General features: G+C 40.9%; 3 protein-coding genes across 3 annotated transcripts in view; 1 reads left to right on the top strand and 2 right to left on the bottom strand.

Moving 5' to 3' along the window:
- The window catches only part of il20ra (interleukin 20 receptor, alpha), a 103,161-nt gene that overhangs the window by 9,631 nt on the left and 73,807 nt on the right, over positions 1-19,723 (bottom strand). The gene's annotated exons all lie outside the window — the stretch shown is intronic.
- Positions 6,830-9,233, bottom strand: LOC308333810 (C-C motif chemokine 26-like). The gene is made up of 3 exons (XM_080790292.1): positions 9,092-9,233; positions 8,825-8,936; positions 6,830-6,958 (listed from the first exon to the last, which is right to left on the bottom strand). Exons 1-3 carry the CDS (start codon positions 9,174-9,176, stop codon positions 6,871-6,873), a joined length of 285 nt encoding a protein of 94 aa, XP_080646418.1. The 5' UTR covers positions 9,177-9,233; the 3' UTR covers positions 6,830-6,870.
- LOC308334061 (C-C motif chemokine 4-like) lies at positions 18,258-19,670 on the top strand. The gene is made up of 3 exons (XM_080790649.1): positions 18,258-18,445; positions 18,863-18,980; positions 19,421-19,670. Exons 1-3 carry the CDS (start codon positions 18,370-18,372, stop codon positions 19,521-19,523), a joined length of 297 nt encoding a protein of 98 aa, XP_080646775.1. The 5' UTR covers positions 18,258-18,369; the 3' UTR covers positions 19,524-19,670.

The following is a 19,723-nucleotide window of genomic DNA, read 5'->3' as shown; positions in this document are numbered from 1 at the left end:
TGCTTTGGTATAAGTACATTACAGTATTTCTGCATTGCAGTATTGATACATTTAGTTAAAGGGACACTTCACCCTTTTTGCAAAATAATATATGTTAATGACGTTTAGAAGCTTTAGAACACTTTCCTGGGGGTCTTTATGTGTGTAATATGTGGGTTTTAGCTATTTTAGATTGTAGCAGTGAGCACAGTGTCTCTGATGTCATGGACACTGGTCTCACTACCTTCCTGGACTACAATTCCCATACTTCTTTGGTGCACTGCTCCTCCTTGTGGACAGGGTGAGAGCTGTCTTACTGAGACACCGGGCTCACTGCCACAATCTAAAATATCTAAAAGCACATATTACATACATAAAGACCCCCATGAAAGTGTTCTAAAGCTTCTAAACGTCATTAACATATATATTTTTGCAAACAGGGTGAAGTGTCCCTTTAAGTAAAAAGAAAAAAAAAATCCCACCACTGTCAGAGAGACACAGGCATTTTTAAAAACAAATTGTCATTATTAAAACGAGACAAGCTAATAAACTTACTTGGCCCGGCCAGGACATCCACAGCAGAGAACAGCAGCACGCAGACCACTAGAATGACTGGCGTCATCTTCATTATGATAATGAGTTATGGTTGCAGTCTATAAGTTGTATCCGTTTCACTCTCAGACAGTAACTATGTCCTACCAAAAAACGCAAAGTCGCTCTCTATGTCTCTCTACTCTCTCTCTCGGCACCTAGCCTGGATCCAGCCCAAAGGAAGGAGGGAAAAACAACAACAATGGCTATTGGTTGAGGGAAATTCTAATCCGCTCCCCCTTGAAATCGCTCAGACAGGAGACAATGTCAGACTGAAGCTTCAAGAAAGCTATCTGTTAGAAAGCTAACAGATAACATATATAGCTGATAGATAACAGGCTACCGCGGACCCCCGTCTGAAAATGTTTTGTGCCAGGGTCCAGTCCACCCAGAAGAGATTATTTGTGTTGTAATTAAAAAGTAAAAAAAAAAGAAATAGCAGATTTACAAGGTCGCACGAGGCACGAAGTGACCACTGTAAGCTTGTATACCTGCTATTTTCGAGAGCCACTGTTCTAAGTGTTGTGCTTTCGGTCCTTCATGAGTCTCCATCTAAATCTAAACCAAGGTGTGGTAGGTGAGGATCAGCTGAGTCGCACGCTCGGAGAACATTAGAACACGCACACTAGAACGCATTGCACATACATTTTCTAGTTTATTATAGACACTGACAGGCCCTCATTTATCAACCGTGCGTACGCCAAAATATGGGTGCACGCCGAAATTGCCGACATTTTTGACATTTACCATTTCCGCCAAAGCTTGAAATTGAACGTGACAACGTTCAAAATCCACGTTTGCTCCTCAACTGGCGTACGCATTTTTTTCTGTCTTACACAAGCGGAGCAGCATTGTCTGAACTGCTGACACGCTGTCACAGGCATCTAAACATATGTTTTCTCTCCCAAAATGTTAATATAAAACGGTATGTGTATGTAAAAAAAAAAGGGAGAGATTTCCAACTTTACAAGTAATTAAAATCGCGCAATTAAAAACAATATAACATGTTTACAATGTATTAGTTTGTGCTTAATCAAACAGTGATTTACTGGCCTTGTTATGCAAGCAACTTTTTGGAGCGCATGCGGTGATGCGGCTTATGATTGTGTTAGCTTATTTTATTAAAAAAAGGCATAAATGGACTGCACGCCTTTATTTCCAAGTGACAATGACAAGCATACAGCTTGCCTATTTGTAGTAAGTACTAGCAGGCTATAGGCGTAAGGGACTTAATCATTCACCATTTAAATAAGTGCTTAGACAGGTTTTGACAGTTTTGACAGTTCAGATAAAAGCGAGATCATTTTCGGGGCTCGGGAGGACGGGACCGCGCGGCGTGCGTCGCCAACACATACCAGCACACATGCAAGCGGCAAGCCTTCATCCATATGTTTATGATTCGTTCATCAATTATCAAATCAGAAATCACTACATAAACGTTGATTATGACTGCCTTGACGACATGATAGCCTCTCTCATGCTGCATGTATGTCCATGCGGCATACATGCGGATTTGGGCTGTCTGTGCTGGAATATTTCCATGACGTTGGAAAGTAGCCTATAGTGCAATGCAGCTGCGGAGAGTCCCAACATGCATGGGTAGCCTATATACTGTAATCTACAGCAGGCCAACAGCACTTGTCTTTCTGGAGTTACGGTATATGCAATCTCCTCCTCGTTTAATAAACCTGACGTGTCACTGGAATGTCAAATGTGCCGTGCCAGCCCAGCGCAAGTGCATGGGAACCGCATCGGCGGTAGGTATAGGCTAACCCAGCCAGTCAGCCCACCACCACCAGTAGGCCTACCATATATTTTGGCTGCACATTAATATAATTGACAGTTGACAGTCCTGCAGCCACTGCAGCGACTGCGAGGCAATCTAAATAGACTGTCGAACGTGCATGCAGTTGGTCACGGACGGACCACAGTGATAGAGAGAGACAGACAGACAGGACAGGAGGAGCACCTGCAAAACAGCAGCGTGTCACCGTTCGTGTGTGTGCCTATTTGTTATTTAATTATGGTTCAGGTTCAGGTTTTCGTTCACTAATATATCTTGTTGTATATTAAATTAAAAATACTTTAATAATTTAATATACAACTAACAACACACAGTGAAAGTTGCTTGCAAATTGCGATATGTGCGTGCGTGCGTGGCGTGCGGGGGGTGAGGACCGTGAGGCGGGCAGCAATAAGGGAAGCGAGAGGAGAAACAGACAGGGCCAGGCCTACAACTTTATTTAATTCATGCAGGTGTTCGTTTTTTATTTATTTAACAACACACCAGTTAGTTGGGCAGCTTGCAAGTTGCGTGTGCGTGCCGTGCGTCTGTGCGTGTGTATGAGAGAGGGGGGTGAGGCGCAGCAAGGCACGGGAGAAACCTATTTTTTCATGTTACCATGGTTTCAGGAAACGTATTGCCGTTTTCAGGTCGCAAAAACGAGGGCGAGGCTTGATTTCATAGGGCGTGCCAGATAGATTTCAGCCGTCACATTTATTAACGTGAGAACGAAATTAAGGAAGGATCAGCTGTTTGCGATCACTTTATAAATGCCGTGGCGACGTGGGTGTACTACGAAACCTGCACTCGAATCTGTGGCAGATTTTACACTCGATTGATAAATGAGGGCCTCTGAGGCATATTCCACTCCAAACTGATAGTATTGACCCTCTCTTTGGAAATTGGTGGACATACAGTATATATGCTCAGACAATGTTTTTCAGAAAGGTTGTTCAAATTGTGTTATCTTCTATATGAATGGCAGTGGCAACATTTATAGGCTACTGCATATTAACTGTAGTATCCATTACACAAGGTGTGCAGTACTTCTGTTTTCGTGAAAGATCATGTTGCAACCAGTTGCAAGACATTGCAGCGGTCTGGACTGACCAGTTGCGGACCGCCGGTGCCTTTTAGGGGAAATGGTTACAAGTAGGCCTATACAGTTGCAAGTATTGCAGTTGCAACCACACAAAAAATGTACCCGAGGACCTGGTCACTGTGATGACTTGTAGATCGTCTATTTTTTCCAGTGGTGAAAAGTGACTAAATGCATTTAGTATTTTAGTAATTCCAATTTCCACGTACTCGTCTTCTATACTTACTTCGACTTCACGACATCGCAGAGTAAAATATTGTACTTTTACTCCACTACCATCATTCGAAAGTTTTAGTTAAGTTGTAGATTTTGATTATTATTACAAAACATACATTAACGACTTCAGCCCTATATACATTTTGGCGCTGCTATTTTTATTTAAAAAAAATATATATATATATAGGGCCAGTCCACAGTAATGCAACACCTTACAACTCCTTGCAACTGCTTGGCAAGCGATGGCAGTTGCAAGGAGTTGCATTTGTTGCAGTCTGGCCCAATGTCAAAATGGGCCTGCAGACACTCTGTGAGTTTGAGCAGCTGAGGATTAGGGGTCAGGGGTTACCCTAACCTTCCGCACTCGCCTGTGGGCAGCACTCGATCTAGAGCTGAACTGAATTCCCAAAAGCATGGAATTCCCCGCCACAGGCCGCGAGAGCTGCAGCCTCTGTTTTTTGCCTCTGCATGCCTCTGCATTTTCCAAATGCATATTATGATTTTAGGGAGATAGTCCTTGGCATGAAACAGTTTGAGAACCACAGATTTTTTTGAGGGCATTTGTATAGAATCGGCCTCAGGTCTGGTGGTTGTGTGGTCTGGTGGTTGTATAGGCTGGTCTGTCTGCTGTCCTGCTGGCTGAGACATGAGTCTCATACTGTATTACACTACTTTTTGACAAGTGGCCAGTGGTGGCACACTTGTTGAAACCCATCGAGACCGATTCTATACAATAGATCTGTGGACGACGCGATATCTCTTGCTTTACACACTGCCCGCTGGTACATCTTGAAAAGAAAAACTCTTATGTCAGACTATACTGTTCCGCATTCAACACTATTGTACCATCTAAATTAGCGCTGAAACTCAGTGGCCTTGGTGTGGGCAGCGCCATCTGTAATTGGCTATTTGATTTTCTGACAGGCAGGCCCCAGTGTGTACGCACATTGTGCTCATCCACAATTCTCACCAGAACCGTTGTTGTACAGTTTGTTTACGTTTGATTGTGTCGCCAGATGTGGGATTAACAGCATAATTAAATTTGCGGATGATACCACAGTGATCGGATTAATAACCGACGGTGATGAGAGGGCCTATAGGAGGGAGATGGAAGATCTAACTCTATGGTGCGATAACAACAACCTCTCACTTAACACCAATAAGACCAAATAAATCATTGTAGACTTTAGGAAGTCCAAGGTAGGTATCCACACCCCCATTAACATCAAGGGGTCATCTGTCGACATAGTTGATAACTTTAAATTCCTGGGCATACACATCACAGACACATTCACATGGTCACTCAACAACGAGTACATCCTCAAGAAGGCGCAGCAGCGACTGCACTTTCTGAGGCGCCTTAAAAAAATTGGCTTAAGTACAAAAGGACTAGTGAACTTTTATCGCTGTATAATTGAAAGTGTCTTAACTGGCTGTATCACAGTGTGGTACGGTAACACGACCGCTCAGGACTGCAACATGTTGCAGAGGATCGTTAAAACGGCAGCTAAAACCATCGGCAGCACAGAACTACCTATAGTCTCAACATCATACACCACTCGTATGAAAAAAGCCCACAACAACATTAAAGACACCAGCCATCGCACAAATACCCTGTTCCAACTACTCCCTTCCAAAAAACGCTACCAGAGCATCAAATCTCGCACCACCAGTTTCTTCCCCCAGGCAGTCAGGCTGCTGAACAGCATGACCTTGAACTGTATTGCAATGTAATTGTCACTTCACATGTATCTATATACATACATAATGACAAATAAATCTGAACCTAAACCTGTCCTACTGTCTGAGACATGAGTCTACTATACTATTACACTACTTGTTGACAAGTGACAGTGGTGGAAGAAGTACTCAAATCTTTTACTTAAGTAAAAGTATAAATACTGCAATGTAGAAATGCTCTGTTAACAAGTGAATGTCAAAGTACAAAAGTAACGGTATCAAAATGTACTTAAAGTGGTCCAATGAAAGTTACATACTTTATTTCTTTCTCTCACTATTTCACCATTCTTCTAAACTAAGAATGGAAGAATGGCACTTGCCTGTACCGTAGCACTTGCTCTAGCCTCGACGACCTTGCAGGCGTATGCAACGGCTAACATATGTCATTTAGATAGCATATTATGTAGAGATTCTATAGCATTTGAATAGTGTTTATCGTTTCAATGTACGGATATTCTACTGTTAGACGGATGTTGGGTTCTTAGTTTAATTATGATCCTATGACTATGTTTGAGTGGTGCTAGCCACTCCTATACAGCAATGTATGTGTATGTCTGTCTCTGTGTATGTCTATAAGCACGGAAATACCGATTTTTGTTGTTCTTACTTACTCTAAATCGCTCTGGATTAAGAGTGTCTGCTAAATACTTAAGTTGTAAATTGTAATAGATGCAAGGAAATATTGGCACGGTAAAACGAGAGACGCAGTAGTAGAAAGAGAGATTAAAGAAGACTTTTGCTTTTGGGTACAGCTTGAGACAGAGCAGCATTCATGATGGGAATTATCGACAGTCATTTATTGATAATTGATCAGTTTCGATAATCTTATCGATTGATTATCCGGTTAGTTTAAGTGCTGTTTTTTTTTGTTTTTTTTAATCTGAAAATCTTAACATAAAAATCTAGTCCTACACTTTGCTGATATACAGAAAGAATACAAAAGGGATATTATATTCCTTAATCAAATAATTATTTGACCATTTGCGATACAGGGCCAGGCAATGGCATCTTTGTATGAGGAATTAACTGAAAAGTCCACTGTCTTGTCTTGTCTGTCACATCACATGCAAAAGCAGAGACGTTTCTGTGGCTACCAAGGTGGGGAGGGGGACCTTTTTTTTTACCGGCCCACATGTGCGTTCCTCGGCCACAGTCACGCGCACAGACGGCACAGAAAACCACCCAACTGTTCAGTTTAATTGATTCATTTCTTAACGGTGATTAATCGATTAACGCAACTTAACTACTTCAGTCTATAAATCAGTAGCTTAATGACATGCAACATTTAATGAAAAATAAACTTTTCAGGACTACAAATACAAAATAGCAAAAAAAAGATATTCAGGATTTCAATTAAAATAGGCTATAGCAAAAATAACAGATCTACCATCTCAAAACATTTTGACTATAGTGAACCTCTCCAGCTTCAAAGTTCACGCCCACCCCTGACATAGATCATGGTCTAACTCTTCATGTGCAGGGTGATGATGTCCTTGACCCATTTCTTGTTTGGGTCAACACAGAACTTGGCATCATTCTTCATTGTGAGTCTAGAACAGACGGAGATAGACACATTTTTATTTAGTTCCACATTTCATATTTTAGCCATCTGGAATGTTTTAGTCGACTACATATCATAAGATCTTAGTAGACTAAATCCACAGTTGATTTTATCGACCAAAATGTGTTTGGCCGTGACTTGATGGCGACGTAAACAATTTACTGCTTGGTTGCGCTCTGACATTAGCAGTGTTTTTTGGTGAAAGTGGCCAGTTTAAGTGTTTTTTGGTGAAAGTGGCCAGTGGTTTAAGTGTTTTTTGGTGAAAGTGGCCAGTGGTTTAAGTGTTTTTTTGGTGAAAGTGGTTTAAGTGGTGAAACAAATATTCTCCCATGTTTTCCTCGTGATATACTTGCCGAAAATGCGAGAAATGTAACCGTTTGTCGCAAAAACATGATTTTTGGGAGATAAATCTCCTCCGAAGTAGTTATGCATGATCACAGGGGTGACGTGACATTGTAATTGGCTGGCAAAATTAGTGGGAGGGGCCTATTGACTGCGGCAACCACACATTGCATTTCTTCAAAATTGCGACCTTTCAACTATAGTTTATATTCATATTTGAATAGAAAAGAGAGGTCGCACACAATGCATCGCGACGCATCGTGAGCTTGTAGATCAGCTATTTTCAAATGGTCGAAATGTATATAGGGTTGAAGTGGTTACAGTAATGTATGTTTTTCTAATCAAAATGTAAATCTCCAAAGTAACTAGTAACTAAAGTTTTAAAATAATTGTAGTGGGACCGGACCGCATCTCCATGCGTGATAGATCTACTGCACCACGGAGATGTCAACATGAAGTCGAAATGAGTCATAGTTCTCTCTTTTTGTATCTTTTTGTCATCAGTTTCCTCCTTTAAAGAAAAGTAGTGTCAAAATATCTTTTGTATATTAGTAAGTTTTCAAATAATTGTAGTGGAGTAAAAGTAAAAATGTTGGCTCTGAGATGTAGTGGAGTAGATGTAAATGTATTGGAAATTTGAATAAAGTCAAGTAAAGTACAAATACCTCAAAATTGTACTTAAGTACAGTATTTGAGTAAATGTACTTATTTACTTTCCACCACTGGGTTAACGGCAGGAGGATGAGTTAACAAAACATCAACAAAGAGAGAAGTATATGACCAAGCTGGATATGTACCACGGATATGTCAACATGAAGTCGAAATGAGTCATAGTTCTCTCTTTTTGTATATTTTTGTCATCAGTTTCCTCCTTTAAGTGAAAGAAAAGTAGTGTCAAAATATCTTTTGTATATTCGGCTTCAAAACAGGCCGTATAGTAGCTTTTCGTGCTGGGGCCCTTTACCGTTTGTCGCGAAAACATGAATTTTCGGGGTTAAATCCCCTCCGAATTACTTACACATGATCTAACGTGTGACTTGAAATTGTAATTGACTGGCAATATTAGTGGGAGGGGCATATGTAAGACACTGCGGCAACCACACTCTGCAATTATTTTAAATTGCGAATTTTCTAGTTTACAAGTGTGTCCCAATTAAGCCAAACATGTTTGAGAACCCCTGTGTTAAATGCACCTGTATGATGTGTCCAATACCAGTGTTGTTTTTGGCAGCAAATTTCTATTTTAGTTTAGTCTAAGTCTAGTTTAGTCTTTTGAATGAAACTTCATTTAGTTTTAGTCACCTGGAATGTTTTAGTGTTAGTCTATCTTTTGTCGACTAAATATCATAAGAATTTAGTCGACTAAATATCATAAGAATTTAGTCGACTAAATCTACAGTTCATTTAATCGACTAAAATGTGTTTTGGCGGGCCTTAGTGCCGTCGTAATGGCTGATTTTACACTTGCTGAAAATAGCCGAAATTTCAGCATTAACACAGTATATATACTCACACAACTCCATCCATAGAGCAGTGATTGCTGGTGCGTTGCACCTTCACCACGCCCTTCTTAGGCAGGCGACTGTCGCGATAATGGAAGCAGCACTCGGTTGGACCGACACCGTCTGGGAGGGGGAGAGGAGAGTGAGACCGTCAGAGACACACAGACACAGGGCAGGTGCATGGAATGGAATAACACGGAAAAACACAATTGTGTTGTCTCTATAATATAGTCATGATGATTAAAACTGCAGTGACAGAGTGTGCTAAATGAACTTACGGTTAGGGTTAGCCCCTGTCCCATGGACATACAGAGATGAGAACAGCAGCATGCAGACAGCTAGAATGACTGGTACATTCTTCATCCTCTCAGATTATGGTTGTAGTAGTCTGCTGTCAGTCTAGAGAAGACTATACTAACTGCCAAGTTCTCTCTCTCTCTCTCTCTCTCTCTCTCTCTCTCTCTCTATGCAGACTCTGTGTATATTGTGTATATATGTTGCACTTATATACTTATATATGTATCTGGTCAGCTGTGTGTGTGTGTGTGTGTGTGTGTGTGTGTGGGGGGGGGGTGTGTGTGGGGGGGGGGGGGGTGTGTGGGGGGGGGGGGGTGTGTGTGGGGGGGGGGGGGTGTGTGTGGGGGGGGGGTGTAGCCTATACCTACAGAATTAAGGAAACGCATCGAGGTAGATGATTATCTTGAGAACGGAAAGCAGAGACGTGTTAATGCACTCATCTTAAGTGTGTGTGTGTGTGTGTGTGTGTGTGTGTGTGTGTGTGTGTACGCACTCACAGTCACACACGCACGCATAACTTGTTTGTTTTTAAATCACTAAATGGACTAGCACCTACATAATTTCCGATCTCTTACCGATACCGATACCGATACCTTCCCGTAACCTCAGATCAGCAGACAAAGTTTTACTCAACCCCCCCCCAACACAAAGCTGGTGACGCAAGGCGGCAGAGCCTTTGCTGCTAGGGCTACAGTATGCTGCACATGCTTGTAATTATTCTACAGGCAAAAGGACAGATGGAAGCAAATAAAATGGATGGATAATATATTAAGAGAAGTATAGAGTGACGCTGGAGATGAAAGAAAGTACATCGATATGTGTAGACAATAGCAGCTATTGACACCAGGATGCATGGTCTGGATTTTTGGCTTGAGACAGAACAGCATTCTTGATAGGGAGAAAGTTTCATGCCAAACCCCTTTATTCGATTTTGAGATACAGTATATGTCGTGAGACTGTGAAAGTGGGAATGTTGGCCTGATGGTGGTCCCCCATTAGCCTGGCTAATAAGCCAGACCGAATCAGCCGTTGGCAAAAGAAAATTGCCTGCCGGCGACAGTGTTGTGTGATATTAGTCTGGCTTATTAGCCAGGCTAGTCCCCCCTAGATGAACCTAGAGGAAAGCACATTGGGTCACTATAATGACTTGGTGCCATTACCTGGTAAGCATGGATGTTCACAGCAAATCCCACGGCACTCCAGACAGTAGTTTGTTGTTTGTGACAGACAGACCAGACAGACCAGACAGCCACAGTAAAGAGAAATGAGAAGTATGTCAGCTGTAGCTGTCATGTCATCTTTATTTATATAGATGTACCTGATTATTGCACAGTAAAGCTTTTGCGTGTGTGCGTGTGTGTGTGTGTGTGTGTGTACTGTCAATCAAATCCGTGACTGCAAGAGCCACCATTCTAGGAATGAAGCGATCAGAAAGTGCACCACACTGGACCAGTCTGAGGCTGCAGGGAAAACTGGCTCTTCTTCCCTTTGCAAACCACTCATTATCACACTCTGTACTGTCAAATAACACCATAGGTGAGGACATTCTTATTTTCACCATTAAAGCCCGTTTACAGGTGTTACAGGACAGGACAACAAGAATGTATAAACACAGCACTGTAAAAATAGACTGGTTTGATCACAATGACACGCATGTCAATTCACTACAAGATGTTCCAAATACCCCAGATATTGTGTTCATCAATGAAATTAGAAAAACTGTCACTATATTTGAAATAGTCTGCCCATTTGATTTGTATATATGGACACTTGTTTTACATCCAAACTTATGAAATATCAGCTTTTGGTAGAATTAATTATGGCCTTGCGATATCATATAACTGTCAACTTATTGTCCTTGTATTTAGAAGTCTGGGCCATGTCCATAAACTTGTGCTCAGGGGTCTGCAATTGGGTGGATTGCAAAAGACAAATGCAAAAAAGTTGGCTAAGTACTGTTCTGTCTCAGCTACTACGGGCAGTTTGTCTATCTGGAGAAGGCGTTGTTTCCCCTAGGTGGCTTAAAAACCCCAAAACAAACATCCTGTATAGTAGTGTCATCAAATCTTTTATCTTGTTTTCCTCTGTGGGTTAAGCATGTGCAGCAGTTATTCTGTTGGACCATATAATCAGTGTTGGGCAAGTTACTTTTAAAAAGTAAAGAATTAAAGTTATTTGTTACTTTACTTTACTTTAAAAAATAATAATACAAAAAACTATTTAAAAGAAGGTTTTTTGTTCTGTCGTGTCGCACAGTAAGAGAAAAGACAACTCCCTCTTAATGTAACCTAATTCTGATCAGTGTTTGGGTCTCTTGTATTGCACCTCTTGTGCCGATCCAAATAAAATAATTCAAATCACTTTTCTCTCAACATAACCATAGGTCTGAACTAGCCCCGCAAGCAGAACCCGAATGTAGTAAAGTTTCTGATACTTTTATGACTTTACTGCATTGGGTCCTGCTTCACGTGGGGCTGTCGCCAGTTACGCACAAACAAATACAATGTAAACACGCCATGAGACGGACTTCTGCGCGCTTTTACCATGGTTATTCATGTATTGACATACGAATGTGCGAACTATAAGTACCTTACATACCATACCGACACATCTCCTGTGTCGCGGAAGCCGTTAAGTATTTTTAATCCATGATTGATTAAAAATGTCGCTTCTTCCTACCTTGTTTATTGACACCTCATTGTACCGCCTATCTGGCTAGCTAGTGGTGCTACAGCTATGACGGAGCAGATCAAAGGCAGCCCGTAGCCCGCAAAGCCAACCGCACATCGGGAGGCGGTACAATAAACGGTAAATAAACAAGAAGAAATCAAAGCTACATTTTTAATCAAACATGGATTAAAAATACTTAACGGCTTCCGCGACACAGGAGATTTTATCAGAGGTATGTAAGGTACTTATAGTTCGCACATCCGTAATCAAACACAATACAAAGCGCGGTAATAGCGAGCAGATCGAAGAAAGGTTGAGTTTTTTATATCCGCGTTCCAACAATCGCATTGGAAAATCTTAGCATGACCAGGGACCCTACGGGTCAGCCCGGTTCGGTTCGGATTGGGCTGACCCAGGGGGTTCCGAGAGGGGCTAGGTCTGAACGTATAGGCATTAGGGGTGTAACGATACATTTGAACAGCAATACGATACGTATCACAATACAAGGTTGATGATACGATACATGGACGATAATGGTTCATAATGGCGATACGATACGATTCAAAGATTTAAAAACAAAACGGTAACAATTTAGCAAATACATTAAACTTTGAAACTTGTGGATAGTGCAGGTTTTTTAAGGGAAAGATTTATTATGGATTTATTATCTCTGGCAAATAGACGGACATTGTATTTGAACACATATTTATGGACAAACCCACGCCTTGACATGAACACACACACAGAATACACACATTTATCGATAGACCAAGTGTAGCTATATGGAATGGAAAAGTACAATGCACAAGTACTTGGTATTGATGAAATTGATTGTCATTGCAAAACGATACGATACAAAGTCAAATGATACAATACGATATTTGCTGTTTACATATCGATATACTTAAATATTTTAAATTAAAATCGATATTTCGATACAGGTACTATATCGTTACACTAGTAGGCATACAAAGACATTAACTTTTTTTTAAAGCAACTGCATTAGGACACCACTGAGTTAATAACTATTTTTAACGATTCATTGAATTAAAAAATAGAACCTTCGATAACATGAATTGATTATTGTAAAATGCAGAGTCTGTGTAGTTGCAACACTCAAACCACAACAGAAACTAGCTCAAAACTAGGATGCATCTATTCCGCATGCACACACACGCACGCACACGCACACACACACTCCAATATATCTCTATTTCCTTTGAAGATGTCATCTAAGGCCTCACACACACACACACACACACACACACACACACACACACACACACACACACACACACACGCATTCATGGTTACTTTACTAACTTAACACCTCTGAGCCAATCGTTTTCTCATTGACCACAGCTTTGTTTCCTTAATTCTCAGTAAGCACAACCAGCCCCCCCCTGCCAAGTTTCCACCTGTCCTACACCATGCGTGATATACCCTGACGCATGTACAGACGTGTGACAAGTTTGCGGATATAGACCTATACGTAAAGTGTGTTATAGGAAACGGAGCAGCATCTGCTTCATCATTCACACCTTGGCGTAGATTGTACAACTGTGTGGAACTTTATTGGTCATGATGATGATGATGATGATCAAGTGTGATGATGAAGTCACCCACTTCCGTCAATATAGCCATTGATTTGGCAACTGACTTTGATGTATACGTCATAAAAAGTCCATAGGCTTAACCAATAATAAATGACGTCACAGGCGGAATACAAAAAGCCAGGCGTGTGTGTGTGTAGGGGTCAAGTAGTAGTGGACCCAAAGCATGGTTTGGCTCCAATGCTGCTTAATAGATCCACCATCACTACAGGGGTCAAGCATTCAGGTCTTTAGCGTTATCTTGGGGTCGGGAGTCGGACACATGTTTGCACTAGTTGCCCACTTGTGGATTGAATGGGATGACTCATCGGACCATGACTTTTGTCCATCTCTGTAGATCCCAGACTGCCTGTGGTTTTTACACCACTGGACTCTTGTCTTAACCCATTAACCGTTAAAGCGTCTGTGTTATTTTAAATTTGAACTATATATTATGTATATACTGTAGCCTACCTATATAGCAACATATTTTATTCAGCCCCGCCTCCCCGTACTTGGGTGGCCGCACCCAACACTTTTAACACCTCTTGGACGGCCGGCGGAGAGGTTAACATTTCCGGAATTCCAGAGCATATACCTATTTACACAGTGGGTCAATAATTCCCAGAAAATCTGTAATGTAAAAGTAAAATGTCCACGAAAATCTTCACGGGGGGCCGTGGCCCCCACAGACGACGTCCCTGCTTATGTGGTTGGTGACATATATTCTTGCAGACACACATTCTGTCCACATCCTGCATTGCTCAGTCAACAGTCGCATTTTCTATTCTTCTCTCCAATATAAAATGATTTAGGGTTCGGTGTCTGTGTCCCTGCTTCTAATTACCTTTTACCAGGTGTAAGCAGTTCCCGGATGACCTTTCCCCTATAAAACCATGGTGCACACACACTTGCAGGGCCTTCTGGCTTTTTTGTGCGCACTGACTTTTCTGAGCAAGCTATTTAGACAACTGTTTGTTGTGCAGCTTTTATAGTTTAGCCTATATAAACAAACATTAGAAAGTCCATTGACTAGGCTGCTACTCTATGCTTGTGCTATAGCAAACGGTAAAAGTCCATAGACTAGGCTGCCCTTTGTTTAAAGTGCTCTAAACGATTCCCCAACATCACACAGACACAGGAAGTAAAACAGAGATGACATGTTTTTTGTCTTGGGTTCTACTTGCACAGTGTGCACTTATCCCTCATGGTAGTGTGCAGAAAGCTTCTTGAAGCGTGTGCATTTGTGTACATGGGCCCTTCTGTGCATGTGTTTGTGTCAGCATATCAGCTTTATCTTTATGTAGCCTATCAGATGTATGTATGTATGTATTGATTCAGTATTTGATGATTGTAACAGACTTATAACAGACACGCCCCCTTCCTATACAAATCCACTGAATAACTTCAAACTCCATTTGAACCCCGTTAGATTGAAGATTCATTGAAAACACCTGTCCTTGGTTCTGTTTGATTATTTCTTCCCGTTCTCTAGGAGCACATACCCTGCTTTATCATACATTTGCTGCCTTCTTCCTCTTCCTCTTCCTCTTCCTCTTGTGTGTGTGTGTGTGTGTGTGTGTGTGTGTGTGTGTGTGTGTGTGTGTGTGTGTGTGTGTGTGTGTGTGTGTGTGTGTGGGGGGGGTTATTTCAGACGGGTCAATACTCAATATAGACACACAGGAAAGCATGCAACACGGGAGTTGGATTCAAACCCGGATCCTCAAAGTCACAAGGAGCATATTTGGTCTTGGGCTCGGTTGCACAGTAAGACTATCTGTACGTACAGTGAAGCTATGAGTATACAGTAAAGTGCTATGTCTAAATGCAATGCTAATCTAAATGACATAAGTTGAGTCTTTGCAGTTTTTCATAGGCCTGCAAGGTCGTAGAGGCTATAGGGGCAAGTGCTACGGGCAAAGATGGAGGCTAAAGAAGTGAGTTTTCAGACTACGGCGGAAGATTGGGATGTTTGCTCGCTACTGTACCTGTTCCATGACCCGCGCTATAGGCCTCCGTAGAGAGTCCGACCGTGTTAACCCATTTTTGGGGCGGGAACCTCTTTTGCTGTTTTAAGCATTATGTTATACTTTAGCTATTGAAAAATAGCAGACCTACCAGCCTGTAGGTCTGCTATTTTTGAAAAAGTCGTGAAAATGTATAGTGCAAATCTTTGAATATATATTCTTTCGTTTTTTACTCAAATCTTTGCTTCTGAGGGGGGGGGGGGGGTCCTTTAAACTACATATTTTCAGATGGGGGTCGGTGGCCAATTACATATAATTCTGGGGGTCCTTGACATGAACATGAACATGAACCCACATAGAAACATGGGGTTTTCAGAAAACTGTCAGACAAATTTTGTAGAATCATCCTCAAGTCTAAATGTGTTTTAAATCGAGTGCCGTTCGTGGCATTCTTGTGTAGACGCCATCCAGAGCCTTCTCCTGCTGTACTGTCAATGTCTCTGTCCCGTAGCATGTACAGCACTACAGCTACGAACAGCCACAGAGGTCAAATTTTACCAAATAAATGTCAAAGGAAAAACATAATTATTATTATTATTATTATTATGGTATGTCAGCCATATATTAGCCGCCATATATTAGCCTACAACATGGGCTGTACTGTAGACATATTATCTATTCGTATCATTACATTTGTATCTCATTTGTATTATGTAATGTATTGCAGGAATTACTAATATGACAGAGTAGCACTAGCATGATTATGTATGTTGATGGTTTCTTATTTCCACTATGCTCTAAAACACACACACACACACACACACACACACACACACACACAGCCGCAAAGAGGTTTATGTTCTCTCCAGGCTTATGACACATCCTGTCACCACAGTCGAGGGGGTTTCATATTCTCGACATAGTTTTTTATGCCCTGGCACCAATACGGAGTCAATTGTTTAGAAGAGTGTTGAATGCACGATGCGGATGCACATACATACATACATACCGGTACATACATACATACATACATACATACCCACCTACATACATACATTTCAGACGTTTTAGCAGTTTTTAAGGACCCACTTTTAGGCCAGTGCACCAGAGCAAGCTTTTGCCTTTTTTTAAACCCCACCCATTTTAACCAAATACATACATATCTATTCTACAGTATACATTTCAGAAGTTTTAGCAGTTTTTAAGGACCCACTTTTAGGCCAGTGCACTAGAGCAAGCTGTTGCCTTTTTTTAAACCCTACCCATTTTAACCAAATACATACATACATGCATACATACATGCATGCATACATACATGCATGCATGTACGGTTTGGTGGGAGAATGGATGTTCGACAGCACCATTGCATTGGTAAAGAGAGCCCTCTAGTGGTGAAAGAGTCTGACAAAGATCTAGCCCTGCCACTTTCCAAGATTGTCTCTAAGATTGTCAATTAGACAATTATGAACAAGGGCTAAGAAGACAGAATACAGGCACTAATACAAGTTGTAAGAGTGAATGGCTTGTAGGGATATAGGGCTATTATTAAAACACTACATTTGGGGAGCGTGTTTTTTGTCATTTGAGAAACCTATCACTGTCTCCTAACTGAAATTATATAATAGTCCACCCTTAAATTATGTCTAACATCCTCTCTCTCTCACTCTACTCTACACGCTATCTCTTTTTTTCAGATTCTTAATGCGTAGTTCTGCTTATTTTTGGATAGGATGTATTTTTTTGGTCTTATGGTCACATTGTATTTCTTAATGTCAGATCCTTCTGACACCTTGCATTGTATGACCCTTAGGGCTGTATTTTGCGTGTCTTAAGTACCAGGTCTTATTACCTAACTTGAGTAAACTATAAAGACCTGGAGGCGTGATCAATGCTCTTTGGACACTCAGAATAGCCAAATGGCATTGATCACGCCTCCAGGTCTTTAGTTTACTCAAGTTAGGGAATAAGTAATAAGTTAGGTAACTCTGTTCACTGGAGGGTCAGGACGGCCGTCTGGGAGGTCATTAGGTCAACACCACACCATGACAAATTAACATTTATTTACCAGACTGTCCGTCTGTATTTTGATTTATGGATCACAAACAATCTTGTGATAGTGTTCCGAGGTCTTAATTTTGACGTCGTCAACAACGAACATGCGAGAAGATTCTGGAAGTCTGACTGATGCTATCCAATTTACCTCTCATTGGGCTAATGTACTTCCTGTACTCTGACTATTTATCTAAAGATAGTTTACTTAAAGTATTCCTGTTAAAGCTAATTCTTAAACTCAACAATCTAAAAGGTTTATTAATATAGGTTTAACATTAGAACATTAAAGGTATTTTTACATTTCCAGAGTTTCTTGCTCTGCTATCAAATACAACCCTTTCTCATTATCATCATTATTAATTAGTTATTTGCCACTTCCCATCACCTTAGTGCCTATGTACCCACTTGACATTGATGTATTGTTTTTATTTGATTGTATTGCTGTTGCTATATGTGTTGTGATATAGTTGTGATAACAGTTGTGTACCTTCAGCGTGCTCAAACACAGCCCTAAAGTATGTTACAGTTCAGACAGTGCATACATATAAGTACATTGCCTATTCACGTACCAGTACCACTTCTCAGTACACAACTGTTGTATATCACAACAATATGTTTTTTCTTTTTCTTGACTTGTACAGCACATTGGTCGATGACAGTCGTTTTTAAATGTGCTTTATAAATAAAGTTTAGGCTATCTAGGCTATATGAACAATTGCATGCAGGATGTGCACACAGTGTATGCACCTCTCTGTTCTCAAACACTGACCACAATGTATTTCCTTTATTGTAGTCACTCGACACCTCCCTCACACCGCCACATGTTCCCACCCTCCTACACTACCACTCTTAAGACATGCTGTGTAGACCGGACCATGCCAGACAGAGAAACAGACAGTTACAACTTGACACGTGAATAGACTGACAGACTATACAATAACAGTAATAATAGTAATTATCACAACAACAACAACGAGGATGAAGAAGATGGCAGTTATTCTCGTGGTCTGCTGTGTGCTGCTCTTCTCATCTCTGGATGTCCAGGCACAGTGGAGTAAGTATACTGCTTTAAAGGACCCCAAATTCGACTTATTTTTTTATTTTCAATTACACACCCCATGAAGAGTTTATGGGGTGATAAATGGGGTGATAAAAAATAAGTAATTATTGGGGGAGTGAACTATGGTAGGAGGAGGCTAAAACACATTTATATGACCTTAACTGATCTACTTTTAATTATTTGTTTTAAAAATTGTTTTAATTTCACCCTCAACTAAATATTAGCGTACATTGCTTTGTTTGATCCGCATTTATGTCTGAAAGATGCTCTATAAATAAATGATTATATTATTAATACTGGATTGTCTGATTTTATTCACTTTTTTTTAAATATTTGATGATCGGATTTGTTTTCTGATTATTCTTGTTATTCCACGCTGTGTCTATATCTCGCTCTGTCTCTCTCTTCCAGTCAACTCTAGTCATCCGGCCTCGTGTTGCTTCAAGATCTACCGCAATCCCCAACTGCCTAAGAACAGAGTGGTGTCCGTCAAACGCACACACACTTATTGTGCCAAGAATGCTGTTGTGTGAGTATTGTAGATTTGACGCGTTGTGGACAAATAGATACACCTCGTCAAATATATCAACTACTGTGAACTACTGTCTCTCAGTCAAACTCTGTTGAGTTAAAGTAGTTAAAGTAGGCCTACAGAAGAAGGCCTATACTTTCTTTTCAACATACTTAAAGCGGCACTGTATAACTTTAAACTTTCCTCTTCTACCCGGATTTGAATCCTGTTCCCTGCACTAGCCTTACATCAAGCTACCGGTATCTACGAAAGTCTTGATCTAAGGCTATATTCCTGCACAAGTTGCTGTCATTTAAAAAAAGAATTAGCTAATAGAATAGAGCCTGCCTGCTTGAATCTTATTACACGTAGTAGTGCCTACAGTATTCAGTGAGGAATGATGAAAAATGTATAGAACGCCATGATGATGGAAATCTTCCTCTCTAAATCCTTTCTAGGTTCACAGTGAGGAAGGGTCGCAAGTTCTGTGTTGACCCGACCCAGGCCTGGGTCCAGGATGTCATCGCACATGTGCAGGCCAGAACAAAGAAGATCCAATAAACCCAGACTACGGCCTGGCAGAGAGAACAAGCGTTCTAGGGCAGTGGTTTTCAACCATTTTCATATCAAGGTCCAATATTTATTCGGCATTTGAATAAAACTGAACTGGTCACCCACTTTGCTAGTGGCGACTAGTTTAAACAGCGAGCACTGTGTAACCTTTTTATTTTATTTTATGTATTTTGTCTCCCTGCTCTTCT

Source organism: Protomyctophum bolini, assembly GCF_963924005.1.
Source record: "Protomyctophum bolini genome assembly, chromosome: 19".
Taxonomy (NCBI): Eukaryota; Metazoa; Chordata; class Actinopteri; order Myctophiformes; family Myctophidae; genus Protomyctophum; species Protomyctophum bolini.
The sequence above is the reverse complement of the archived record's forward strand: the minus strand, read 5'-3'. Positions and strand labels throughout refer to the sequence as shown.